The 27,307-nt window shown below is 56.1% G+C and overlaps 1 protein-coding gene across 1 annotated transcript in view; it reads right to left on the reverse strand.

Annotated features, from left to right (window-relative positions):
* Positions 1-27,307, reverse strand: part of TRIP12 (thyroid hormone receptor interactor 12) — a 46,818-nt gene that overhangs the window by 5,700 nt on the left and 13,811 nt on the right. The window contains 34 exon segments of the mRNA XM_061549085.1: positions 810-908; positions 1,998-2,154; positions 2,635-2,777; positions 3,309-3,460; positions 3,766-3,899; positions 4,555-4,754; positions 5,195-5,268; positions 5,830-5,987; positions 7,150-7,301; positions 8,178-8,357; positions 8,703-8,847; positions 8,981-9,219; positions 9,221-9,300; positions 9,431-9,531; positions 9,735-9,990; positions 10,832-10,950; positions 11,826-12,078; positions 13,356-13,500; positions 13,895-14,051; positions 14,642-14,759; positions 15,413-15,578; positions 15,842-15,910; positions 16,676-16,837; positions 17,244-17,336; positions 18,122-18,217; positions 19,499-19,534; positions 20,008-20,159; positions 20,965-21,060; positions 21,918-22,001; positions 23,269-23,356; positions 23,359-23,467; positions 23,801-23,909; positions 25,673-25,820; positions 26,244-26,816. Coding sequence (XP_061405069.1) covers positions 810-908; positions 1,998-2,154; positions 2,635-2,777; positions 3,309-3,460; positions 3,766-3,899; positions 4,555-4,754; positions 5,195-5,268; positions 5,830-5,987; positions 7,150-7,301; positions 8,178-8,357; positions 8,703-8,847; positions 8,981-9,219; positions 9,221-9,300; positions 9,431-9,531; positions 9,735-9,990; positions 10,832-10,950; positions 11,826-12,078; positions 13,356-13,500; positions 13,895-14,051; positions 14,642-14,759; positions 15,413-15,578; positions 15,842-15,910; positions 16,676-16,837; positions 17,244-17,336; positions 18,122-18,217; positions 19,499-19,534; positions 20,008-20,159; positions 20,965-21,060; positions 21,918-22,001; positions 23,269-23,356; positions 23,359-23,467; positions 23,801-23,909; positions 25,673-25,820; positions 26,244-26,816 — 5,043 coding nt within the window.

Raw genomic sequence — 27,307 nt, forward strand, 5'->3', positions numbered from 1 at the left:
TCCTGCGACATCACTTCCTGTTGCCTCCTGTCGCCACGTGTGACATCACTTCCTGTTGCCTTGTGGGACAGCCTCCTGTCGCCACGTGTGACATCACTTCCTGTTGCCCTGTGGGACAGCCTTCTGTCGCCACGTGTGACATCACTTCCTATCTGGATAATCTATTATTCCGCTTTTGCACCATTGCATCTGTCAAATTCCACGTTTATGATCCATGTCAGAGCATAACCCCGATCCTAACCCGACCCGGCATCGGTGAACCTGTGTTTCCCACCGTGGTGGCGTGGATTTTTTCTCTGGGTCCTCCGGTATTTCCCTCCACATTTAGAATTAACATGCATTGAGATTATTTCGATTTTGCTGCAATAAATGTCCACGTGAGAAGCCACTTTGCTGAGCTATCATTCGTGGCCAAATCGTTTCTGAAAAACAAGTTAATACCTCAGTGGTGACGATTGCTTGTCTTGCGATTGAAACATGGAAGTTTTTTGTAACAAAAATGTTTGTTGTTTTTTGTTTCTACGTGACTTTACCGAAAGACCCAAAGAATACCTCAGTGGGCTTTACCTGGTAAGATAAAAAAATGTATGCAGTTTTATTTGTATATTTTTATTGATTTGTTTACCCTTGCTATACTTTGCACTCCTATCGTGTTTTTTATTGTTTGTTGTTGTAACATTCTTATGCGCCCCTACTGGACATTTGTGAAATACAGCTTTATTATAGCTCATCAGATTCCTCCAGCATAAAAACTCCGATTCCGATTCTGAACCCAGCTGGACCCCAACCCGGGTCGTCGTGTCCCTCACCTCGTTGTCGTACTGAATCTCGAGCATGGCTCGTGAGCTGCCCAGCTCCGACATGACGCTCTCCGCCTGCTTCAGGAGGTCCTCCCTGTTTACCGTGCGCTGCACACACACACAGAGAACATAAACACGGAGAACATGAACACAGAGAACATAAACACAGAGAACATGAACACAGAGAACATAAACACAGAGAACATGAACACACGCAAATAGAATTGTGCGCACACACACACACAGAACATAAACACAGAGAACATAAACACACGCAAATAGAACTGTGCGCACACACACACACACAAAGATCCCCCGTATAGCCTGAACAGACTGTTGGGGCAAGTGGTGTTCGCGAGCAGCTATGAAGGCTAGCACGGCACACGAGGGGGTGGGTGGCCAGCACCACGCCCGACCGCCTTTGTCTCTCCAGTGGCGATGTTTACACACCACACCAGGTACTAATTCGAGGCCGAGTCGACCTAGGGGAGGCTCAGGACCGGATCATATAATCACAGTGGTGTTGGCCGTGAGCTGGAATCGAACCCGGGTTGCCAGGTTCGTAGCGCAGCGCGCTAACCACTACACTACCGCTCCCCATACATAAAACACACACAGACACCTAAACACACACAGAACATAAACACACGCAAATAGAATTGTACACACACACATACACAGAAGTGCACACACACACACACCTAAACATACATATACAGAAGTGCACACACACACACACCTAAACATACATATACAGAAGTGCACACACACCTAAACATACATATACAGAAGTGCACACACAAACACAGAGGAACACAAATGTGCACAGCACACAGATCAAGGACCAAAACCTGAGGCCTCGGGACCGCTGGCTCAATGTCTCCGACTCGGCCATTACGAACCCACAGGGAGACATCGTGAGCCCCACGGCTTCAACCCAGGATCTCCGTGTCACTGACAAGGCCATCATGAACCACCCAAGAGAGCGAGAGACAGTCTCAGATCACGGGGACATGGAATCCTGAACTCCGAAACGGTGGCTTCATCCATGATCCCCCACCCATCTACTATACCCTGAGACGGAGATCGAGAGGGAGAGACATCCATTGTTATCATCAGGGTGGAGGGTGGTGGGTGGAGGGTGGTGGGTGGTGGGGGGTTGGGTGGAGGGCGGTGGGTGGTGGAGGGTGGCGGCACCTTCTTGCGGTCGAGGCGTGGTGCCACGCGGCTGTCTTGCGCGTCGGCCTGGCTGATGTCGGGGTTGGTGTCGAGCAGGCGCTGCATGGCGCGGTCGCGGTCAAACGCCGTCACGTAGAGCAGCAGCTGGCGCGTATCAAACGGGAACAGGAACGGGCTGCGTGCGCGCGTGTGTATGTGCGTTCGTGTAACCGCGTGCGTGAGTGTGTGCACGGATGCGCATGCGTGGGTGTGTATGCGTGCAATGGAGAGCGTGCGTGATTGTGAGCGTGGGTGTGTGCGCGCGTGCAGACACATGGGACGAGACATTACTATTAAACTCTACAATGACATCCTCCATTTACCACCAAGTGACAGCGCTTGTGCCAGACTAGGTTCACACAAACACACCCCTCCCTGACGCACGCAAACTCATGGCCACATCTCCCACCCCATACACAACAAATATCACACCGCACGCCCCGCCAACCCCCCACAGATCTCTTGAAAATTTAATTAAATCTTTGACCTCTTGAGTTCTCACCGATCAGCGAATTAAAACTTGAAACCCAAATTTGAAACCACCACCCAGGTACTACACCGGATCACACGCACCCCACTCTCACCCACGCACCCCCCACGCCACCCCGTACCGTACCAGGTCTTTCCGAGCTCCGTGAGCCAGGCAGGGATGTTGCCGGTCATGATGACGAGCGGGTCCTGTAGCTGCCGGTTCGCCTTGGCCGTCAGCTTGCTGTTAATGAACTCGCTGCTGGGGATGGCTTCTGTGCATGCCGCATCCTGCAATGCATGCACGCATAACCGGGTTCGACCCCTGACCGAGGACTTGCGTCGTAATTACGGCCGGGACTATAATGTTATCACGAATAAACTAAACTGACCAAAATAACTCAACTCTTTATTTTAAAAGGCAAGGCCCACTGAGCTATATTGCTCTTTTGTAGAGGCCACCTGGCGATACACAAACGACAGCCCAACGAAATGGGGCTTATCATCTTCACGTGGAGATTTATAGTGGCCAAAATATTCTAAACGCATGTCGAGTCTAAATGTAGAGGGGACCGAGGACCCAGAAAAAAATCGACGCAACCACAGGGAGAGGGAACACGCAGACTCCCAATATACAGCAGGCGTCATGGCTCACGATCAAATCCACGACCTGCTGCATACCAGGCGAGGCAGTTAACATCGCGCCACCGTGGCGCCCATGCATATCGTTAGCGCAGCGGGCGTGGGGGCGAGTGTACCACCGTCGGCTCTGCTGCCCCCCCCCGGGCTCGCACCTTGACGGGCGCTCGCCGACGCGCTCACCTCGTAAAGGTGGAACCAGTATCGGTTGAGCGCGTGCAGGAGGCGGATGAGCAGGATGACCTCAAGGGAGGGGTCGTCGAGGGTGAGCGCGTGTGGGGGGCGGGCGCACAGGTACGCGTCCAGGGGGCTGCTCGCTGGGGGGCAGACGCCATCTGCACGCACGGGTACACACGCACGCACCGAATTTAATCTTGGCCGGGAATCGAACTCTGGGGAATCTCTAACCGAGGGAGGCGAAGGGAGTTTCACAATTTCAAAACGTACAATGAGTCGGTGAACCATGCCAAGGACAGGCAGGCTCTCTTCCCCCCCCCCCCCCAAGCCTCGGAGCTTAATGCTCAGAAACTTGACCTAGGAAAGGTTTCTGTAAACCGTAGTGAGCGTCTCATTCAGTATCAGCAGAGAGACCATGGGTCGCGGCGACAACGTCGGGATGAGTAAAAGAGCCGTGTTGTACCGTGCCACAGGGAGTCGTGCTTCTTGCTGGCCTTGGGCGAGGGCTTGGCTGGCGCCGTCTGTGCCCGTCCCCTCTTCCCGCCACTGCCGCACACCTCCACCCTCACCTCGTCGTCGTCGCACACCGGCTTGTACCTGTGGACAACGCCAACCACCGTCGTCACGGCGTTGTCATCGCCGTCGTTCACTCTTCTTCTTCTTCTCCCCCCTCCCCCAACCTCTCTTCCCCCATTCCCAGAATCAAACCGTTTCATTTTGTCACCATCGTCGTCGTCACGCAGTGTGCACTCCCCCCCATCATCATCAGCATCATCGTCGTCACACGGTCTGCACGGCCGGCATTGGTATTTTTACGTCATCGCCAATGTCATCAGTAGCAGCAATAGCAAAGCCAGTGTCGTCCTTGTGTTTAACATCATCACTATTTGTCATCGGCATCACTATTCACAGACACCGTCACTCTCCAATAAAGCAACTTGTCCATGCAGATGATGCCCCACTGTGCCTCCCCTTCCTCTCCCCTTGCTCTCCCCTCTCCTCACCGTGTCTCCCCTCTCCTCACTGTGCCTCCCCTCTCTCTCCCACTCTCCGTGTCTTCTCTTCCTCTCCCCCCACCGTGTCTCCCCCTTCCTCTCCCCTCTCCTGCCCATTGTTTTGCTCTCCTACCGTGTCTCCACATCTCCTCCCCCCACCTTGTCTCCTCCCCTCTCCCCTGAGCTTGTGTTGCATCGTGCGTGCATCGTGCGTGCATCGTGTGTGCATCGTGTGTGCACGTGCGCGCGGTCGTCACCAGATGGTGTGAGTCTTGATCCAGATGCCGGCGCGTCCCAGGGGGTTGCTCTCCTCGTCAGTGCTCTCGCGCTCCTCTTCGCTGGGCAGCCCGAACTGGCGGATCGCCTGGTACACGGTCATGTTGTACGGCAACGGGTGCTCGCCCATGTAGAACACCAGCCGGTGCCGCACGCTGCCAGCGCTCAGGAACTGGGCCGCCTGGGCAGAGGGGCAGGGGGGAGGCAGAGTTAGATACCAACACGGGGGAGGCACGGGGTACGCGGGGTCATGCAGGGTCACGCGGGAAGATGCGGGGGAGACAGGGAAGCAAGACGAAACAGGAAGATAAAATGTATTTTATTACTTGGGCAAGAAACAGTCAGCCTCAAGCTGTTTTACAAGAATGACCCAACAAATAGAACATGACAAAATGACACCAGGGGAGACACGGGGAGGCGCGGAGCAATACAGGGACTTATGGAGCGGCGCGCAGAACAGGAGTAATGCAGAAGCATGAGGACATAGCTGTGCGACATCCTCTTCCATATTCTGTCGTGCAACAGAGGCCCGACGCTCTGCGCCACGATGCAGCGCCGCCGGGGTAAAGTTGACGCTGCACGGCGCTCGTGAGCACACTCCCAACGAGGCGGCGGCCTTACCAGAGACTCGTCCACCTCGTCGTCCGACGCGTCCTCGTCGCTGTCGTCGTCCTCGTCGCGAATGCGCCCGTACCCTGCGAGCGCGGGCGGAGAGGATCATGGGAGCGTGTACAATGACAAAGATCCCCCGTATAGCCTGAACAGACTGTTGGGGCAAGTGCTGTTAGCGAGCACCTATGAAGGCCGGCCACAACACACGAGTGGGGGGGTGGGTGGCCAACACCACGTCTGGCCGCTTTTGCCTCCCCAGTGGTGATGTGAACACAAGACCAGGTACTAAGCTAAGGCTGAGTTAACCTAGGGGAGGCCCAGGACAAGTAAAAATATTCACCGTCACTGTTTTTGGCCGCGAGTGGGAATTGAATTTGAGCTGCTGGGTTCGTATCACAGAGCGATAACCGCTACACTACCGCTCACCACGTTGTATGCACACTCACTCACGTGCGCTCACGTGTGTACAATCACACACGCGCGCTCGCACACAAAACAAAGATTCCCCGTACAGCCTAAGCAGACTGTTGGGGCACGTGGTGTTAGCGAGTAGCACCTACGAAGGCCGGAACTGCACACGAGGAGGGGGTGGGTGGCCAGCAGCACGCGCGCGCACAAGACACACGACACACGGGCGTACACACCTCTGACCACGAGGTATCTCTCGATGGCCTGAACCAACGCGAGGGGGTCGATCTTCACAGCCCCCCCCTTCCACTGCTTCACAGTGGAGCAGTCCGGGTGTCGGATCAGCTGACACTTGAGCTGGTGCGTGTTAAAAAACTTGAGCGCTTGTGACCCCCTGCACACACGCCACACGCACACACGTGTGAACACACATGTGCACGCACGAGACTGTAAGGAGACCGGCTACTGGAGGATACGCAGGCTGTAAAGTGAACTGGATCGAGACAGAATCCCAAGGGGAACGCCCAACAGACGGGACGATGTTGGAATACGCATGCATGCACAAACACAGATAACAACAACCACTTGAGCCAGGATATGTGGACTTCAAGACCACGTGAAGTGTCAAACGCCCGCTGGCAGGTGGTCACGGGGCAGATCCAGGTGCCATGGGTTGAATGACTGAGATGACTGGCCAATGCACCATCAGCGACCCCTACTGTGCCAACTTGCTGTGTGTTAGCCACCCGGCGCTCTACTCTACAGTAAAAAAGGAAGCTGCGACCGCACACAGCTCTTATCCTGTATAGCTACGCACACAGGGCGGTCCTGGGCAGGATGTATGTATGTATGTGAAACTGTGCTAATAAGGTGCTGGGTGGGGGTGGGAAGGACAACAAACTAAACACAAAAAGCAAATTCTTAAAAGGAAGTTTCAATCTTAGATGGAACAAGACAAGGGACACGTCAATGGTGGGCAATGGATGAGTCTGGTGACGGAATGGCAGCCCAAGGACTGGAACGAGCCCCGAGAGAACGTCCACCGTGGAGACGAAGCCAGCGCACGTGCACAGTGGCATCACCGCATATATTACCAGAGTATCGTTTTGTTTGCATGCTCACCACAAGTACGTGTGGTTTATGCAGACATGATGCCTTGCAAAAGGTTTCTGTTTGGCGTTTGAACATCTTAACACAACTGCTTTATCGCCAGAAAGGGTAAGAACTATTCTTATACTTGGATACTGACAAGAAAGGTCCCATGTTTTCATCATTTCTATTATTAGGACAGGATAATTATCGTTAAGATGACCCGACTGTGGCGATTCGCTATGAGGGTCGTATCTCCTATGGCAGCACATCGGCCACATTAATAATTATCAACAGTGTTGCGCAAGACTCGGAAGATAAATCCAGGGCAAAAAAATCCCATTTGCAAATCACGTCAACACCTTGTTGCTGCTTTTGTGCACTCGCTAATTAAACACTTTGTAAGACGCGGGGGGGGGGGGCGGCGCGTTACGCGAGCGGGCTTCCTTCCTCTCCGCGGACTGCACCTGCTGCCTGTGCCGTTGCCGCTGGGGAGGTCGTGAACCTTGACCGGGAACTGCTCCAGCTGCGAGAGGCACAGGTTCATCTTCTGCACGAGCGCGAGCAGCGGGGCCGTGTCGGGAGGATCCACGCCCCGGCCTGGCCCCTCCTCGGGGGGCTGCAAGTTGGGTGGAGGGGGTGGGGGTTGTTGGCAGGGAGAGGAATTCGCATTCACGCAACAAAACAGTGGGCAGCGACGTCACCACAGCACTTGTGGGCCAGGCTAGGTGCACTGAGGCCATCACGTGGAAGTGTCGTAGGCTCACTGGCAGGCGGTCACGGGACAGACTGAGGTGCCAACTTGCTGCATATTTTAGCCGCCCGGCACTCCGCTTCATTGTGAGCGTCGCTCTTCTTCTGCCATCCGCTGGCAAGTCGTCACAGAACAGACTCCAGTGCCAAGGGACAGCTACCAAAGACTAAGATGCCCGCCCCCCCTTCTGTGTAGCCTTAACAGACTGTTAGGGAAACTGTTAGCGAGCACCTATGAAGGTTGGCACGGCACACGAGGGGGTGGTGTGGCCAGCACCAGGCTCGATTCTTAGGTTTACACACCAATGCGTTAGGTGTTTCTGTTCACGTTCCTTGCTGTAACCAGGTTTCTATTGTGTAAACCCGCATCGAAAATGGATATTCATTGTATGTATGTATGTGGAACTTCTTTCGCACCGTACGTCGCCAACAGTGCTATCAGAGATGCGAGGGCAAGGACAACTAAACACAAAACGCAGTTTTAAAGAAATTACTTTTCAATCTAGATTTCAAAGTGCATAGCACCAGTGGCTTCCTAATATCGGAAGGAAGAGGGTTCCAGACGGACGCAAAAACGCATTTGAAAGCGCCGCGCAATGCGGTGACCGTCTTTGTACGATGGCTAGCCAAACATCCCCCCACTTGCGAGGAAGACCGGAGTTCGCGTGGCGATGGTTTGTGCTCCTTGCCGAGATCAGCCGCGGGGAGGGTGGGGGAGCGCCGGGGGGCAGGCTCGTTTTACCGGGCAGCCCATGAAGACGTGCAGAAAGCGGCGGCTGCGGGCGTGGCGGCATTCGCCGGGCCCACTCAGGTAGTGCAGCAGCTTGGAGACGGTGCCGCTGTGCTGGATCTCAAACGACGACACGTCCGAGTCGAGCACGATGCAGCGCATCTCTTGCAGGCAGTGCAGGCCCCCGTCCGGCTGCACACGCAGACGGATGGACACACAGGCAGGCGTGGCAGGTTAGGGCGTGCGCGTGCATCGACTGGACATGTGTGAAAAAGAGCTTTATAGATCAATAATCGTTCTAGTGGTGTTAGTAGTGGCGGAGGTAATGGCGTTGATCGTGGCGGTGTTTGTTGGCAGTGATAGTGATTCTGGTGGTAGTGGCGGTGTTTGTCGCCATGGTAGTGGCGGTGGTTGTGGTGGTAGTGGCGGTGGTCATCGTGGTAGTGGCGGTAATCGTGGCGGTGGTTGTGGCAGTGGTTGTGGCGTTGATTGTTGGTGATGGTTGTGGCGGTAGTAGTGACGGTGTTGCGGCCGCACCTGCGAGTTGAGGTTGTGTGCCGCGTGGCACAGGCGCTGCAGCACCCCGAGGGCCGGAGTGGCGCTGTCGCTGGGTGGGTCGGAGCTGAAGTAGCGCTGCAGGAAGCGGCCGGCCTGCTCCTTTATCCACGCGCGGATCTTATCCCTGGGAACACACGAGGGCACACGGTAACCACACAGTGGGACACACCGTTTGGTGTGCAGTGTGTGTCACGTGTGTCGGGTGCATGACGCGCGCGTGTGGATTCGGTGCGTGCACGTGCAGGCGTGGCACACACCGGTTCGTGTGCGCCGCCTCCCGGTGCGCCCCTCCCCGCACGATCCCCTGCAGCCTCAGCCCCTCCGCGCCCACTCCCCCGGCCCCGCCCCCCTGGTTGGCGACCCCCAGCCCCGCAGGGGTGGGGGCAGCCACCCCGTGGAGGAGGTGCGAGGAGGAGGACGAGGTGGAGGAGGACGAGGGCACGGGGTGAGTGTGCGACGAGGAGGACGAGGAGGAGGCCGAGGACTGGGCAGCGTGAGCCCGCCGATCGACCCCAGCGGCTCGGGTTGAGGCTCCCGAAGAACGACTTGGGAGAGGTCGAAGCCGTCGGGCTCTTAGCTGTGGGGGTCATCAGAGAGGTTATCGGGGGGGGGTCAAGTGGGGGTCGAGTGGGGGAGCGGGCGAGCAAGAGCGGGTAAGCGGGTGGGGGTAAATCAAGTGGGCGGGCGAGCGGGAGCGCAGCCGTTACCAGAGGCATCCCTCTGTCCCTCCTCCCGCGTGGGCGAGTACTTGGTTCTCCGCGTCGTTCTCTTGGGCAGACGCTTGCGCTTCAGCACGTCACTCAGCCGTCTGCACCGCACGCACATGACAACGCAAGTCGGCGAGGGATGGAGCCAGCGATTCGCCGGATGTGTAGCCGAGTGAGCGATTCGGCAAGCGGGCAAGCCGCTATAGGAGCGAGCGAGGGGGATTCGACGGGCGAGCGGGTAAACGGTCGAGCGAGCGAGCGTGCAAGAAGAGCGAGCGTCCGGGGCGAGCGAGTGCGCGCGCACCCCTGCGTGGCGTAGTCGAGCGAGTCGTCGGTGCTGGTCGTGTGGAAGCTGGGCGTGTGCGTGTCGGACGACGGGCTCGGCGTGCCGGCCGAGGCGCACGCCGAGATGGGGGAGGGGGTGTGCCCCCCACCAACCGCCGAGGCGTGGGGGGCCCCCAGCCCCAGCCCCACGCCGATCGCCAGGTTCCCCGCGTCCTTCTGCGGGCTGGCCAGCGCCGAGTCCGACTCGGACAGCGTCTTCACCTGGTGCATCACACCTGGGCACGGAGACACGGCGGGGGCGGGGGAGGTGGGGGGGGGGATGCAGGATGGTAACGATGAGGTTGGGAGTGTAACTATGCTTAAGCCGATTGATTTAAATAGATCTCGATTTAAAGCTTTCGTGACTGCAGGGATTCATCTTCTTGGTTCTTTCGGTAAAGTCACGTAGAATGGAAATAATACAAATAAAACATAATCAAATAATTCTCACGACGTTTCGGCCACAACGCAAGCAGCCGTCCCCAGGTGGAGAGCAGGTCTGTCGAGTAGACATTCAGACTGTCTACTTATTTCCATTCTACGTGACTTTACCGAAAGAACCAAGAAGAAGTTAAATATATCTTTGTGGGTGGCCAGGTGGATCAGAGATCTGGCACCACGGAGAACCTAGGTTTGAATCCAGGAAGATGCCGGTGATTAAATACAACCTTGTTGATTGGTTCTGCACTTAATTTTTGTAATTTTCAGCCGAGAAAATTACAATAGCCGATTTTGACCATCACGCGACGCACGCCACTCTACGTGACATGGACGGGCGGAACGTTCCGCTGACCCCACTGTGCCCGATTGGTAACAAGAAGCAAATTTCAAATGAAAGTTCTGCGACGTCTACTTCCACGGACCGTTCTCCGAACACAAGGAAATGCAGCGCTCATCACCTCGTAACGTTCAGCATCACGACACCGTTTGCTCAACCGTCACAGGATTTGGCGGACGAAACTAACCGCGGGAAATAGAACACCGAAGAGGTCGACTGTCAACTCTCTCTGGTGACCGCTGGCGTTGTGCAGTGGCGAGATGGTGGGGAGGGGGGGGGGTGATAGGGGCCTCCCTCACCTTCCCTCCTGAAGTAAATGTGGAAAATGTCCGGCAGCTTCTGCATGAGGATCTCGGCCATCTGCAGCGCGCCCACCACCACCTTCAGGTCCTGGCTCGACAGCATCGACGCGATGTGGCTGCGGGCGACGAGACGCGACGCACGATTAGACATGGGGAGGACACGACGTGGTGAGGTGCGACACGACCACACCTCGGTGGCTTGAAGGTGTTAACTGCCTCGCCTGGTATACAGGAGGTCGTGGGTTCGATCCCGACCGTCTGTTGTATATTTGGAGTTTGCGCGTCCCTTTCATCATCATCATCACGGTGGCTAGGAGATGTTAACTACCTCGCCTGGTGTACAGGAGGTCGTGGGTTCGATCCCGACCCTGATGTCTGTTGTATATTTGAAGTTTGCGTGTCCCTTTCACCATCATCGCGGTGGCTAGATGTTAACTACCTCGCCAGGTATACAGGAGGTCGTGGGTTCAATCCCGACCCTGGTGCTTATATATATTTGAAGTTTGCATGACTTTACTCCGGGTCCTCCAGTTTTTCCCTCCACATTTAGAATCAACATGCGTTTAGAGTATTTGGCTGCTATAAAATTCCACATAAGCCACTTCATTGAGCTATCATTTGTGGCCAGGTCACTTCTGAAAAATAGCTATAGAACTTAGTCGGCCTTACCTGGTAAAATAAAAATTGTTTTCGTTTCAATAGTTTAGCTTCCACTGCTAACATTACCAAGGGTCAAAAGACAAAGCCCCCCCCCCGTGTAGCTCACACAGGCTGTTTGGGGCAAGTGCTGTGAGCAAGTAGCAGCATCGATGAAGGCTGCCATGGCACACGAGAGGATGGGTGGCCAGCACCACGCATTACCACCACTTCCTCCCACTCTCGATCCACCACCTCAGCCTTCTCTCCCGACACCACCACCAACACCACAATCATCTCCCACCAGTCTCTCCCCCCCCCCCCCCCGCCGCCTCTGCCCCTGGCGCCCGCGCACCTGGACACGGCCTGGTTCTTGAGCACGTCAACGAGGAGCTCCGCCTCCGCGAAGTAGACGATGCGGAGGATGGCGCGCAGGCACTTGTGGCGCACGGCGGGACCGGCCGACGAGCTGTAGGCCTCGTACAGGACCCCGAACAGCGTGCGCACAAAGTTCTTGGCGAGCGCCGGCTCCGTGCGCATGAGTGCCGTGCGCGCATCGTCCGCGGGACGCGGCTCCAAGCCGCCCGCCGCACTCAGCCGCGTCGCGCCTAGACGGGGAGATGTATCAATCAATCAATCAATCGCAGTTCATTGGTCGCATACACAGTGAAGCTGATGTTATAGCGGGTGCAGCGAAATGCTGAAGTTCTCAGCTCCGGAACATTGCAATCGAATTACCAACAAATAAACAAACATTTGAAAGAAAAAAAAAAAATCACTAAATATCCGAACAAATCCAAATTACATCCAAATAACACTAACCATAATCCAAATAACAACCTGTGCGTATATGCATGGGATGAATGAACGCAAAACTATACTATGAATGACATGTACAACAATATATATTCGAGTGAGCTTTGTCGAGCATATGGTATGTAAACATGCAGTGCAGCTAAACAGGATATAAATTGGAAGTGCCCATTGCTCAATGTCTCTATATATAGGACAGCAGCGTTGACTGTGTTTGTGTCTGTATGTGTGTGTTTGTGAGTGAGGGTGTATGTGTGTGAGAATATGTGCGAGTATGTTTGGTATATTATTATATATATATATATTTTTTTAAAGGCTCACTGAGCTCCATAGCTCTTTTCAGAAGCGGCCTGGCCACATGACACACAAAGTGCTTGCCACAAACGAAGCACACAAAAACCTTTGCTGATCTCATCAACGAGCACAAACCATCACCAAGTGAACTCCGCTCATCTTCGCAGCAGCAGCGGCGGCTTTTGGCTGGCCATCGAACAAAGAGGGCGACCGCGTCACACGGCGCATTCAGATGCGCTTCTGCGGCCGTCTGGAACCCTCTTCTTTCCGATATTAGCAAATAAACTAGATTGAAAACTAATTTCTTTAGAACTCCTTTTTGTGTGTAGGTTGTCCTCTTCCCCCACACCTCCGTTTAGCACAATTGGCTATGTACGGTGCGAAAGAAGTTCAACATACACAAAGTCACACCAACGTAGGCAGAGACGGAGCAATGAAATCAGCTTGAGTGCACGAGGCTCGATGGAATGTTGCATCGCGAGATGGCGAGAGAGATGGTTGCAGCCTGGGAAGGCCTTTAGCCAGCAGTGGATAGAGCACACGGGGGGGGGGGCGGCAGGGGGGTGGGTGCTCACCAGGTGGCAACCGGGTACCCGATACCCGTACCCTACCCGATTACCCGGCTACCTGGACCCAGCCGGGTACGGGTAGCCGTTTGCGACCCTGGTGTGGCCGGGTACGGGTAGGCCGTGAGTCACTGGTGAGTAACCGTTTGTCACTCATTTCGGGTAGGGTACGGGTAAGGAATCAAAAGCTGTTTGCGACCTCTGGTGCTCACCGGGCGCGAGGGGGTTGGGCTTGCGCTGAATGGGACGTGCGGTGCCGGTGTCCTCGTTGATTTGTTGCATGGAGTTGAAGTCGATGGTGTAGACGCGGCCGAGCGTGGACAGGCTGATCTCGTCCTCGCCCGACACGTGGGCAGCCTGGCCGCCCGTGACCGGGGGGGGGACGGGAAAGGGTGGACACAGCAATTCATTAACGAACTGAACCATTTAATTTACCAGTTAAGGGCTACCGAGATAAATTACTGATCATGCAGATATTAGCCAATCAAAAAAAGGGGGCGTGTCACATGACGATATACTAACCAATGGGATTACTCGATCCATGGATCGACTAGCAATGAAATTACGATCGACATTGAGCTGCCTTGCCGGATCCACTGAGCAAGAATCGATACGATTAACCTCAATTCACGATCCACAAAGACCATATATGGGCAAAGACACACACCCCCTTTGGGCAACACCACGCCTCCTGTATGGACAGATCTTTGACCGGTGGTTTCGTTGGGGGTTGTATTAACATCGCCGTCACCTCGATGATGCGGCAGTCGATGTGCGAGTAGGCGTGCCACGCGCCGCGGTCGTCCCTCCACTGCCAGGAGGACGCGTCCGGCGTGTGCGCCCCGCCCTTCTTCAGCATCGCGTCCACGCCGAAGATACCGTCCCGCGGCAAGCATGGCATCAGCTCGCTACGAGACACACACACACGTGGTATCAGCTTGCTACGAGACACACACACACACACGTGGTATCAGCTCGCTACGAGACACACGCACACACGTGGTATCAGCTTGCTATGAGACACACACACACACGTGGCATCAGCTCGCTACGAGACACACACACACACGTGGCATCAGCTCGCTACGAGACACACACACACACACATGGCATCAGCTCGCTACGAGACACACACACACACACATGGCATAGCTCGCTACAGCGCACACACACACGGTACAAGCACACACCTCTGATTAGCACTGTTGGCTACGTACGGTGCGAAAGAACTTCTACATACATACAGGGCATCAGCTCACTAGGGCACTCAAACAGTAAACACACACAGCATCAGCTCGCACGGCAAACAGACGGTACACACACAGCACAAATTCACACGTGGCATCAGCTCAGGACAGCGCACACACGGCATCAGCTTGCTACGGTACACACACATGGTACACACAGACAGATACACAAGGCATCAGCTCGCTACGGCACACACACACTTCCACATTCCCATGTCAGGGGCCAGCGTGTCCACGGCAAGGCCACACACCAGATGAGCGAGGTGAGCTCATAGAGCTCCTGGGGGCTGCGAGCCACCAGCTCGATCGTCTCCTGGTTGCTGCTGTCCGACGTCCCACACAGCAGGAAGCTCAGAGTCTCAGCGATGTCTAAATATAGGCACACACACACACGCATTAGCAGACGCACACGCTACTATACGGACTCAGAGGCAAAGACAACAAACACCATTCGCCATTAAGTGGCAGCGCTGTCACTACGGCACTCGTGCTAGGCTAAGTGCACTTTGAGGCCACCTAAAGTGTCGAACGTTTGCTGGAAGGAGGTCACAGGACAGATCCAAATGCCATTTGGTTGTTTGACCGAGATGAAATAGCGCACACGCATGCACTTTTACGGCTGCAGGTGTCGTACAAATGAAGGTCGGTACGGCACACAAGGGGGTGGGTGGCCAACACCACAGCCTTTGTCTCCCCAGCGCTGTTTTTACACGACCTAGGGGAGGCCCCGAACTGCTTCAGATCACCAGTCACTGGTGTTGGCCGTGAGCGGAAATCGAACTCGGGTCACCGGGTTCGTGCCGCAGCGTGTACAGGCGTGTGGATGCGAGTGGTCCACTTTGGCGCACAAGTAGCACTGCGAGCTGCGTGTACGCTAAAGTACGTGTGTGAGAGTACGTGCGTGTGTGCGCGTGCCTCGGACTCACTCTGGCGCAACAAGCCGCGCTTGCGAGCTGTGTGAACGCTCATTGACGTGTGTGCGGTTTGACGTATGTGTAAGTACGTGCGTGCCGCGCACTCACTCTGGCGCATGAGCCGCGCTGCGAGCTGCGGGCAGTGGCCGCACACGACGGCGAGCATGCGCACCACCATGATGAACATCCCCGAGCTCAGCACCGGCGGCGACATCACCAGCAGCTGCTGCACATTCGTCAGCAGCTCGTGCGCGGCCACCTGCTGCAACAGGGCCTGCACGCACGCATGCACACGCACATGCGGTGATTGTGTGTATGAGCGGAGAGAAGGAAGGTAGGTATGGTTTAGCGTGGGTTGAGTGGGTGGGTGGATAAGCGAGCAGGTTAGCAGCGGAGCGGGCGATCGGGTGAATGGAACAGGGAGCTGACAAGTGGGCGAGTGAGTAAGAGGGAGGGTGGATGACTGGGTGAGTGAGGAGGGCAGGAAGCATGTGTGGGTGAAAATTTGGGGGGTGGGGGGGGGGGGAACGCCCGCACCTCGTCGTGCTGGAAGTTGTCGACGAGGCGGGTGAAGCAGAGGCAAGCGCTTTCCACAGACTTCTTATCCTGAAACAAACACACAACAACAACACTCAACAACCATCTCCACCACCACCCATCTCTATAAACACATAACAACAAACAACACCCACAACGGCCTTCTGCGTATTAACACACCAATAACAACTCCTTCGTTTCGCCCTTTCCATTTGCTTCCACCGCACCGGAATGGATGTTTACAGATTATTCGATGCATCCTGTGGTCGGAATCTCCCGGTGTGGTTTACAAGTGGCACCAGACCACGTTTAGGATTCTTAATGATTCAGCGTAAATACTCGACGTAAATACGGCAGCAATTTAGCAAATATTACATCGAGATCTTGATATAATAGTGTCATGATATGGGTGGCAGGGAGACGCAGCGGTAACGCTCTTGGCTCGCAGCAAGAAACTTCTGGGCTAGACTCCAGAATGGAGCGATTTCAGTGTGCAGTTTGCATGATGAAATAATAATAATAACAGGTGTTCTGCTTTCTGGAAATAAAACAGTTAAGATGTTGAAACACCAAATAGAAACCTTTATCAAGGCACCAAGTCTGCATTAACCACACGTACTTGTGGTGGACATGCAAACAAATGTGCTCCAATAGATAATATATGCACCGTCTTTGAAACTTGACTGGCCTACACCAGACAGTCTTCTTAATGGTCTTGTCTCACCACCAGTGTTAGACCAGAAAACGGCAAAAGGCGACCAGCACGGAGGCAATGCAGGCATCAAAGTATTCACAGCTCAGGCCGAGCAGTTCAATCTACAGGCCGCCACATGCCTGGTGGGAGAGGCGAGCGGAGAGAAGGGGCAGGGAGTCGGAGACGAGGTGGAAGTCGTCCGTGGTGACGCTCTGGCAGCAGTTGGCGGCGATGGCGAGCGCGTTGCGGTGAGCGCTGATGCTGAAGAACTCCAGGTAGAGCAGGCTCGCTGCCAGGCCGCCCTGATCGCACGCGGGCAGGTGGGAGAGCACAAATGCACACACGGACGTGCAGGTGAGCACACACGTACGGGCATACACACAGGGCAGGTCAGACAGGTGACGGTACACACACACACATGGGCAGCCGGGTACGTGAACATACATGTGCAGATATTGCTATGCAAATGTGGGCACATATACACACACACACACACACAGGCGTGCATGCCTTGAATATGAGGTGTGACGTGGTGAGAAGGTAAGTTGGTGAGGTGTTGTGGAGGTGCAAGGGGAAGGCGTGCCGAGGTGGTGAGGAGGTGTTCTGGTTGCCGAGGATGTACGAGGTGGGTGGGGACGCGTGCGGAGATGTGTATAGGTTTCAGGTGGTGGTGAGGAGGTGGTGGTGGTGAGAGGGTGAGGGCCTCACAGCCTGCAGCACGGCCTTGCTGTGTCTCCGTGACAGCATCTCGAGGGCGGTGAGCGCCTGTTCAGCCACGTCCATGCACTGGATCACCTGCAGCTGTGACAGCCACAGCGACCACAACCGTGTAACTACCACGAGTAACAACAACCACGACCTTCACTGCCAACAAACAAGATCCTGAGTGGCGGGACATATAATCCAAGCCGTATCACACGGCCACCTTGTTTAACACCGCGATGAACGTATCTCCTCTAGCGGACGCCGATGTTAAGATCTTGATGGCACAGGGTCTTGATATAGGCGGCAGGGTGGCGCAGCGATAACACAGCTGCCATTCGCCACCAAGTGGCAGTGACGTCACCACAGTGCTTGTGCCAGGCTAGGTGCACTTTGAGGCCGTCACGTGAAGTGTCGAAGACTCGCTGGCAGGTGGTCACAGGACAGACCCAGGTGCCGTGGGAAAACTGCCAAAGACAAAGATCCTCTGTATAGCCTTAACAGATTGTTGGGGCAAGTGCTGCTCGTGGGAACCTATGAAGGCCGAGACGGCACACGAGGTGGTGGGTGGCCAACACCATAACCTTGCCACCCGTCTCCGCAGTGGCAATGTTAACACACCCCACCAGGCACTCATTTGAGGCCGAGTCGACCTAGGGGAAGCCCAGAACCGGTTCAGATAATCATCACTGGTGTTGGTTGTAAGTGGGAATCAAACTCGGGTTCTTGGGTTTGTAGCGTGGCACACGAACCGTTGCACTACCGCTCCGCACAAACTACCACCACCACCGACACCTGCAGCCGTAAAAGGAAGAGCGTGCAACTTCACCATCACTGCAAATAACCGTGCCCAACCACCGCCACCTCTGCCGTCCGCCACCTACCTTCTCCACCAGTGCGGGCACGGCCTCCACCACCACTGCCGACGAGCGCGGCAGAGCCTCCATCATGTACGTGAGGGCACGGCACGCGTGGTTCATCTGCTCACACGCGCACAAACACAAAAATCCCCCGTGTAGACTTAACAGACTGTTGGGGCAGGTGCTGTTAGCGAGCACTTAAGGCCGGCACGGCACCCGAGGGGGCGGATGGCCAGCACCACGCCCGGCCGCCTGTCTACACATGGCGGTGTCTACACACAGCGGTGTCTACACATGGCCACTAGGCTGAGTTGGCCACGTGTCGATAACGAGCAGAAATCGTCACTCGTGTTGACCACGAGTGGGAATCAAAGCCGGGTCGCCGGGTTCGTAGCGAAACGCGCGAACCGTTCCGCAGGTGCTCCCCACGTACATGTGCACACACACACACACACTAAGACAATACATCGCGCGTACCAAGGCACACGCGCACACACACATATGTACACGTATAAAGGCCATTCAGACTCTACTTGACGGACCTGTTCTCCACCTGAGGACGGCTGCTTGCGTTGTGGCCGAAACGTCGTGAGAATTATTTTATTATGTTTTATTTTTATTATTTTATTACTTCCCTTCTACGTGACTTTTTTACCGAAAGAACCAAGAAGATGAATCCCTGCAGCCACGAAAGCTTTAAATCGAAATTTAACGTATAAAGGCATTTTATACGAATGCACGTGTACACGTGAATACAAACCTATATTATGGATATTGGTCGCGAAAGCCTACGTGTTAAACAACTACATGAATAACGTACACAGACATCACCCCCCCTTGTCTTTAACAGACTGAAGAGGCAAGTGCTGTATGCATGATGAACTCCTTTTGCACCGTACGTAGCCAACCGTGCTTATTGGAGGTGCGGCAGGAAGGATAACAAACGAAACATGAAAGTACTTTTGCCGAGGGCCTCTTAAGTCCAGCAGCACACGAGGGGGCGGCGAGAACCACGCTTGGCCCCCTTCGTCTCTCCCAATGATGATTATTTACACACCGCCCCAGATTCTGAAATAATTAAGTCCGAGTCGACCTAGGGGAAGCCCAGGACTGGTTCAGATATGTCACCGCCGTTGGCCGCGAGCAGGAATCGAACTCGGGTCGTTGGGCTTGTCGCGCAGTGCGATGACCACTACGCTACCGGTCTTCGCACAAATGCGCGCACGCACACACACACTAATAATATACAAACGCGCTGTCCAAGGGACAAGGACATCCCTCGAGCAACACACAATCACCGTCACGATGCACATGCGTGTTCAAACAGCCATGACACACAGGCCCCTATATGCACGCGCGGCCACTAAACCACGACTCCCCTCGGCTTCCAGTGTCACTCACCATGTCAAAGTTGTGCTCCATCTGCAGCAGGCTGATCTGTGGAGCCGAAGAGAGGGGGGGGAGAAGCATTAGAGTCGTGGGTGGACTTCAGGGGTTAAGGGTCACGATAATGGTACCAGTTAAGAGTTTCAGGTGTAGTGTTACACCTGCATGATCATAGCTGCCCACACTAACTTTTTATTTTACCAGGCAAGGGCCACTGGCTATCACAAATGATAGCTCAACGAAGTGGCTTATCGCGTGGAAACGCATAGCAGTAGCCAAATACTCTAAACATGTGATGTTGATTCTAAATGGAGGGAAAAACCGCAGTACCCGGAGAAAAATCCACGCGACCACGGGGAGAGCGAGAGAACACGCAAACTCCAAATATACAGTAGGCGTCAGGGTCGGGCTCGACCCCACGACCTCCTGTACACCAGGCGAGGTAGTCAACATCTCCTAGCCACCGTGGCGCTGCCCGTGCCACGAAGTTGCCCGCGCCATGCCGCCGCCCGCATTTTGTGTACCAGCGCGGGAACGACGCTCTTGACGGGGAAGCCACCCAGCGTCTCCTCGTTGCCCATGACGAGGAGCTGGCACATCTCGATGACGGCCTGCAGCTGCTGGGACTCGTCACCCGTCGACTGCAGCCCCTGCAGTAGCTGCTGCGCCTTGGAGCCTGAGCAAGATAAAAAAATTAACCCGTAAAAACAAAGTTTTTCACTATAAATCCTTTATATGCGTGGCATCGGTTTTATTTTATTATTCATTTCTGTTTATCATTTTTATCACATTGGTATTTTAAATTAAATATGAATTTTTTTTTCTTCCAAAAAGTGGAAAATTTTGGAAAAAAATTTTCACGAAAATAAATTGTCACGCACAACGAGTCTGTGTGCAAAATGTCAGCTCGATTGGATCACGGGAAGTGGGTTAAAAAACGACCGAAATATTTGCACGGTCGTAAGCGCGCAAGCAAGCAAGTGAACTTAATATAAAGGATTTAAAAAGACAAAGATCCCCCCCCCCCCCGCAGAGTCTTAACAGACTGTTGGGGCGAGCGCTGTTTAGCGAGTAGCGCCTACGAGGCCGGCTTGGTACACGAGGTGGTGTGTGGCCAGCACCACGCACGGCCGCCTTTGTCTCCCTAGTGGCGATTGCTTGTAACACACCGCATGAGAAACTCATTCGCGGCTGAGTCGACCTAGAAGAGGTCCAAGACCAGTTCAGATTTTCGTCACCGGTGTTGAGTGAGAATCGAACTCGGGTCACCGGGTTTGTAGAGCAGCACACTAACCCGCTACGCAACCGTGCGCGCGCACGTGCACACACACACACTTACACATACGCAAAAACAGACAGATATACGTACGTGCGTGTGTGTGCGTGATAACTTGCACACGTTGTGTATGTGTGTGTGTGCGTGTACGTATGTGTGTGTGCGTGTACGCGTGTGGGTGTGCGCACGTGCGCGCATTGCTCACTGGTGCCCGTGCCGATGGTTCGGTGGAACAGCTGCTGCATCCTCGGACCCAGGGAGCCAAAAAGGTGAGGGGGCAGCCCCCGGGCCTCCAGCAGAGCTGAGTGCAACACACACACACATATATACTATTACACACACACACACATATATTACACACACATATATATTACACACACATATATAAATACAACTACATTCGCTACTCAGTGGCAGTCACGCCAACACAGCACTTGCTCCATGTTCGGTGCACTTTGAGGCTGATAGATCGTGTGGGACAGACCCAGGTGTTATAGATTAACTGTCTGACATGACTGGCATATTCACCACCTGTCCTCCCAAAATGTGCCACCCCTTGCTGTGTTTTAACTGCCCAGCGCTCCTCCACCTTTGGTTGTTGCTAGGGGGGCGGTTGCCTACGAGCAACGTTTTGGTACCGGTTGTCTGCAATTCCACCCACCACAAAGTCCTCCCATTCCCCATTAAACCGTCTCTTCTCTAGTACTCTCTATTCGGCCAAACAGAAATTGCGTGGCTGCAGCTAACGCATCCTCGCCTGCCAGAGGAGCTCACTCCAGAGAATCCTGTGAGATCCTCACACAAGCCAGTCTGGTTAAAACCCAGGATGGATCATTGGCAGGTCAGCCTGAATGTGTTAAACATGCACAGGCACTCCTGTGCATGTTTAAAGGGGTTCACGTTTCACAAGCAAACAAAAGAGAGGGCTTCATTATTGGCAAGAAAGCTCAGAACTTTACGAGGAACAAACCAGGCAGCTTCCACACAGTGTTACACAGCGAAAAGAATGATAACCATGCTTCTGCCCCAGTCGTATCGTTTACGAGTTGCAGTTTTTAAACATTTGTAATTTCGATGAAAGCACATCACGTGTTTAGGCAAAGCCAAGACTACAATAAGCAGATGAGGAGGGACACTGGGAGGTGAGCAGGGATGTACCTTGTAGTCGTCCCATGTCCGAGTCCTCCGATTCGCTCTCCCCGGACGTGGCCACGCCCACAGCGCCCAGACTGGATCCGGAGGCTGGACACACACGCACAGGGGCACAGGGACACACACACAGGGGCACACGGCACAGGGACACACACACAGGGGCACACGCACACAGGGGCACAGGGACACACACACAGGGGCACACGCACAGGGGCACACGCACACACACACACAGGGGCACAGGGACACAGGGGCACAGGGGCACAGGGACACACGGAAAACACGGCGTTACCAGAGTTGGTGATGGCACCATCGTCACCCCCTGCTACCTCAGCCAAATTTGATTTTTAAAAAAAGAGCACGACTAAAAATGGATTACAAATACCCAGTTCCATTGCTCAAGGGTTGGGAGGAAAAAACGCGTGCTAAGAGGAAGTGTGCTCCTTCGCTCTCCGATGACATCACGACGTGCAGCGTGGCCTAGCGCGGAGTGGTGCGTCGTGGTTTTGTTGTGTGGCTTGAGGTGGAGCACAATTATTGTTATTGCTGCTGCTGCTGCTTTTCAGCGACGACAAACGCGCGTCGGGAAGCATCGCCCAAGTCTTGCACGTGCACGGTTTTCCATCCCATTTATGTTATCACGACCGGCCCCTTTGTCTTGTCCATTGCCAGAGTTGCCTCTCCAAGCCGCATCGGTAATCTGGGTTGTTCCACCATACTTCACCATGCTGGTTAGTAGTGGTAGTTGGTGAGCGCTGGGAAGGTGGTGGGGGTGGTGTTGAGAGCAGTAGCCACAGTGCTTCCCATTTAATTTGCCAAAGACATCAGCCGTGGCTGATAGTCGGTTGGGTGCAGGGGGCAGTGCGTTTAACCGCTGCACTACCGCGCCGCCATCTCAAAAAACGACAGAATCAGCGGGCATATTTGTTTCACACCGAGGCAGTCGGAGGAGAAAGGGAAGCTCTTGAGATGAGTTCCAGACTACAGGGTCAGCAAAAGTGAGTGACCTACCACCGAGCACAGGTGGACTCGGGCTTCGATAGAAAGCTTCGGTTGCTGGAGCAGAGTGTGTGTGGAGGGTAGTCGAGCAAGATGAAACACACGATGCCACGCGCGCACACACACACACGCGATGCCACACACCCACACGCGATGCCACGCACACACACGCGATGCCACACACGCGCGCTGCACACCGAGACTGCTGTGCCAAAGCACCTACGGAGGGACTCCGCGGCAACGCACGAGAGGGGAAGGGGTGTGGGCCAGCACCACGCCCGGCCACCTTTGTCTCCCCCATGCTGACGGCTTACAAACACTCTGGGGTGGAGGGGGGGGGGGGGGGGGGGGCACCCACCGGCGGCTCCCTGGGGGGCATCGTCCAGGGGCCGAGCCCCTCCGGGCCCTGCGCTGCCTCCACCGCCTCCTCCTCCTCCGCCGCCGCCCGGCCTCCGCCACCTCCACCTTCCTGGTTCCCATCGCTGTCGGCCATCTTGTCCTGTCTGCGCGATTCTGCCACCCCTCCCCCGCGCTTGCCCAGTCCAGAGCCGCGGCGGCTACGGGGGGGGGGGTGGGGAAGTGGTGGGTGGGATGTCAGTGCACGCAACCACACACAAAGCTTCCCCCACATAGCTTTACCAGGCTGTTTGGGGCAAGTGCTGTCAGTGTAGCGAGTGCCTATTATGGCCAGCATGGCACACGAGGGGGTGGGTGGCCAGCGCCACGCTCAGCCACCATCATCTCCCCAGTGCTTACATTTGCACAACACACCGGGTACTCATTTAAGGCCGAATCGACCTAGGCGAGGCCCAGGACCAGTTGAGATATTCGTCACCATTGTTAGTAGCGAGTGGGACTTGTGCGAGTCAGCGTGCGAGTCGCCGTGGTACCTAGTGCTAGCACACGAGCCCGTGGTTTTGAGGCGAGTGCTCCTCCGTAGCCCGGGGAGCTCCAATGGAGGGGACTCGCTCCTCTTCTTACTGCTGCCCTTACGCAGACCTGCACACGCACACACACGGGCAGGCGTTCGTAATGGCCACATCACAGACACCAAGTTCCTGGGTTTGAGACGGGCGTCTGGGGCACCACAGTGGCGAGATGTTAAATACCTCGCCTGGTATAGAGGAGGTCATGGGTGCAATTCCGACCCTGGGCTGCGAGCGGGGCGGTGGGCAGGGCGGTGGGCAGGGTGGTGGGCACGGATGTGGACAGGGCCAGTGGGCAGGGCTGAGGAGGGCTGTGGGCAGTGCAATGGGCAGGGCTGTCGGCTGGCCTGTGGGCAGGGTGGTGGCCTGGGCTGTCGGCTGGTCTGTTGGCTGTGGGCTGGGCGGTTGGCTGGGCGGTTGGCAGGGCGGTGGGCAGGGCTGTCGGCAGGGCTGTCGGCAGGGCTGGGGGCATGTGGCTGTGGGCATGTGGCTGGGGGCATGTGGCTGGGGGCATGTGGCTGTGGGCATGTGGCTGTGGGCATGTGGCTGTGGGCATGTGGCTGTGGGCATGTGGCTGTGGGCATGTGGCTGTGGGCATGTGGCTGTGGGCATGTGGCTGTGGGGCATGTGGCTGGGGGCATGTGGCTGTGGGCATGTGGCTGGGGCATGTGGCTGGGGGCATGTGGCTGTGGGCATGTGGCTGTGGGCATGTGGCTGGGGCAGGGCTGTGGGCATGTGAGCTGGTGGCATTGGCTGGGGCATGTGACTGTGGGCATGTGGACTGTGGCATGGGCTGGGGCATGTGGCTGGGGCATGTGGCTGGGGCATGTGGCTGGGGGCATGTGGCTGGGGCATGTGGCTGGGGGCATGTGGCTGGGGCATGTGGCTGGGGGCATGTGGCTGGTGGGCATGTGGCGGTGGGCATGCTGGCATGCGGGCATGTGGCTGGGGCATGTGGCTGTGGGCATGTGGCTGCGGGGCATGTGGCTGCGGGCATGTGGCTGGGCATGTGGCCTGGGCATGTGGGCTGGGGGCATGTGGCTGCGGGCATGTGGCTGGGGCATGTGGCTGTGGGCATGTGGCTGTGGGCATGTGGCTGCGGGCATGTGGCTGGGGGCATGTGGCTGGGGGCATGTGGCTGTGGGCATGTGGCTGTGGGCATGTGGCTGTGGGCATGTGGCGGTGGGCATGTGGCTGGGGGCATGTGGCTGGGGGCATGTGGCTGGGGGCATGTGGCTGTGGGCATGTGGCTGTGGGCATGTGGCTGTGGGCATGTGGCTGTGGGCATGTGGCTGTGGGCATGTGGCTGTGGGCATGTGGCTGTGGGCATGTGGCTGGGGGCATGTGGCTGGGGGCATGTGGCTGGGGGCATGTGGCTGGGGGCATGTGGCTGGGGGCATGTGGCTGTGGGCATGTGGCTGTGGGCATGTGGCTGTGGGCATGTGGCTGGGGGCATGTGGCTGTGGGCATGTGGCGGTGGGCATGTGGCTGGGGGCATGTGGCTGGGGGCATGTGGCTGTGGGCATGTGGCTGGGGGCATGTGGCTGTGAGCTGGGCTGGGGGCATGTGGCTGTGGGCATGTGGCTGGGGGCATGTGGCTGTGAGCTGGGCTGGGGGCATGTGGCTGTGGGCATGTGGCTGTGGGCATGTGGCTGTGGGCAGGGCTGTGGGCATGTGGCTGTGGGCAGGGCTGGGGGCATGTGGCTGTGGGCATGTGGCTGTGGGCATGTGGCGGTGGGCATGTGGCTGTGGTCGTGCTGGGGGCATGTGGCTGGGGGCATGTGGCCGTGGTCGTGCTGGGGCAAGGCTGGAGGAGTGGCCAGGGGAGGGGCTCACTGGCGAGCTTCGCCTGCAGCCCGGAGGGTCCGGCCCTCGTCTCCCTGGCGCCCGTCGCCACGGAAACGCCGGGTGGCGCCGACAGCGAGAGTGCAAACGCCGCGGCAGCAGCGGCTGCCGACGTCGATGACGACGCAACAGCCAGCCCCTGTGGGATAGAGGGGAGAGGAGATGAGGAAAGCAGGCAAACACGTTCTGCTCAGATGTTCCCACCGGCTTCTGGCAAACTGCCTCCGATTCTGATGCTCACCTAAAACTACCTCAACATGACTTCATCATCATCATTATAACCAAAATGATACGTCTGCATCATCAGCATCTTTGTAACCATCATCATATCATCTACACCCAGACCCATCACCCGGGGGATCTTGGCAGCGCACGACGACTATCTCCAACACGGCCATTACGAACCTTCCTGCAGACATACGCGTGCACACACACACACACACCAGCACCAGCTCACCTGCCCAAGCTACCACCGGCCATTCTCAGTTCCTACGACTCCGCACGCGACCTCGGGGGGTTCGGACCGAGGTCAGCTTGAAGATAAAGCTCAGACGTCACGCACCTGTGGGGCGGCGCCCAGCGATGACGACGACGACGATGCCGCCGCTGAAGACGACGACGCTGCTGCTGCGACAGTCGCGGTGGGTGAGGAGGTGGCGGCGGCAGTGGTGGCGGTGGCTATCGCCGTTGACGACGACGACGAGGAGGAGGGAGGCTGCCCAGGAGGCGGCGGAGGTCCCTGAGCCGAGCTCAGCCGCAGCTTCAGCAAGTTGGCGCTGGGGCTGACCCTGGGGGACACGGCTGACGATGACGACGACGAAGACGACGACGAAGAGGACGACGAGGACGAGGACGACGAGGAGGAGGAGGACGACGACGATGACGACGAGGTGGCCGAGGCCGTCACGTCCGTCGCCTTGGCGTTGCCGTGAGTCAACGGCTCCGTGGCGATTGGAGCGGTCGCTGCTGCTGCCGCTGCCGCTGCGGACGATGTAAGCAGTGACGACGGCGGCGGTGGTGTCGGTGCCGAGGACGAGGAGGCTGCGACGAGATGGGGGGCAGCGCCGGGCTTGGCCCGACGGTGGCTGGAGGTCGTGCGGGAGGACCCGCGACCTTTGGCCTGGTGCTCCTTGGTCTGAGGGAGGTCGAGGAGAAGAACAAGCGAGGCAGAAGTTGCCGGCTGTTGACGCCACGCTCGACCGTGACGGAAGTTGATTGGTGTTGGGGTTGTTGGACCGCCGTGTGAGTGGTACCACGAGATATTCTCAACGCCTGACCCGTGGAAAGGATGTGACACTTCATCGCATTCATTGAAACATTGAAAGCATATATGCCTTAGCTCTGTCCATAGGGTCACGGTGAGTGTCACGGTGGGAGGTCGTGCGTTCGATCCAGACCCTGATGCCTACTGTATATTTGGAGTTTGTGTGTTCATTCTTCCCGTGTTTGTGTGGATTTTTCTCCGGGTCCTCCAGTTTTTCCCTCCACATTCATAAACATGCCTTTTAGAGTATTTGGCTGCTATAAATGTCCACATGATAAGCAACGTTACCGAGCCATCATTTGCGGCCAGGTCGCTTCTGAAAAATAGCTCAGTGGGTCTAACCAGGTAAATCATTTGCATGT

Source organism: Lethenteron reissneri, chromosome 2 (assembly GCF_015708825.2).
Source record: "Lethenteron reissneri isolate LAM-NWPU_2019-01 chromosome 2, ASM1570882v1, whole genome shotgun sequence".
In the NCBI taxonomy this organism is placed as follows: domain Eukaryota; kingdom Metazoa; phylum Chordata; class Hyperoartia; order Petromyzontiformes; family Petromyzontidae; genus Lethenteron; species Lethenteron reissneri.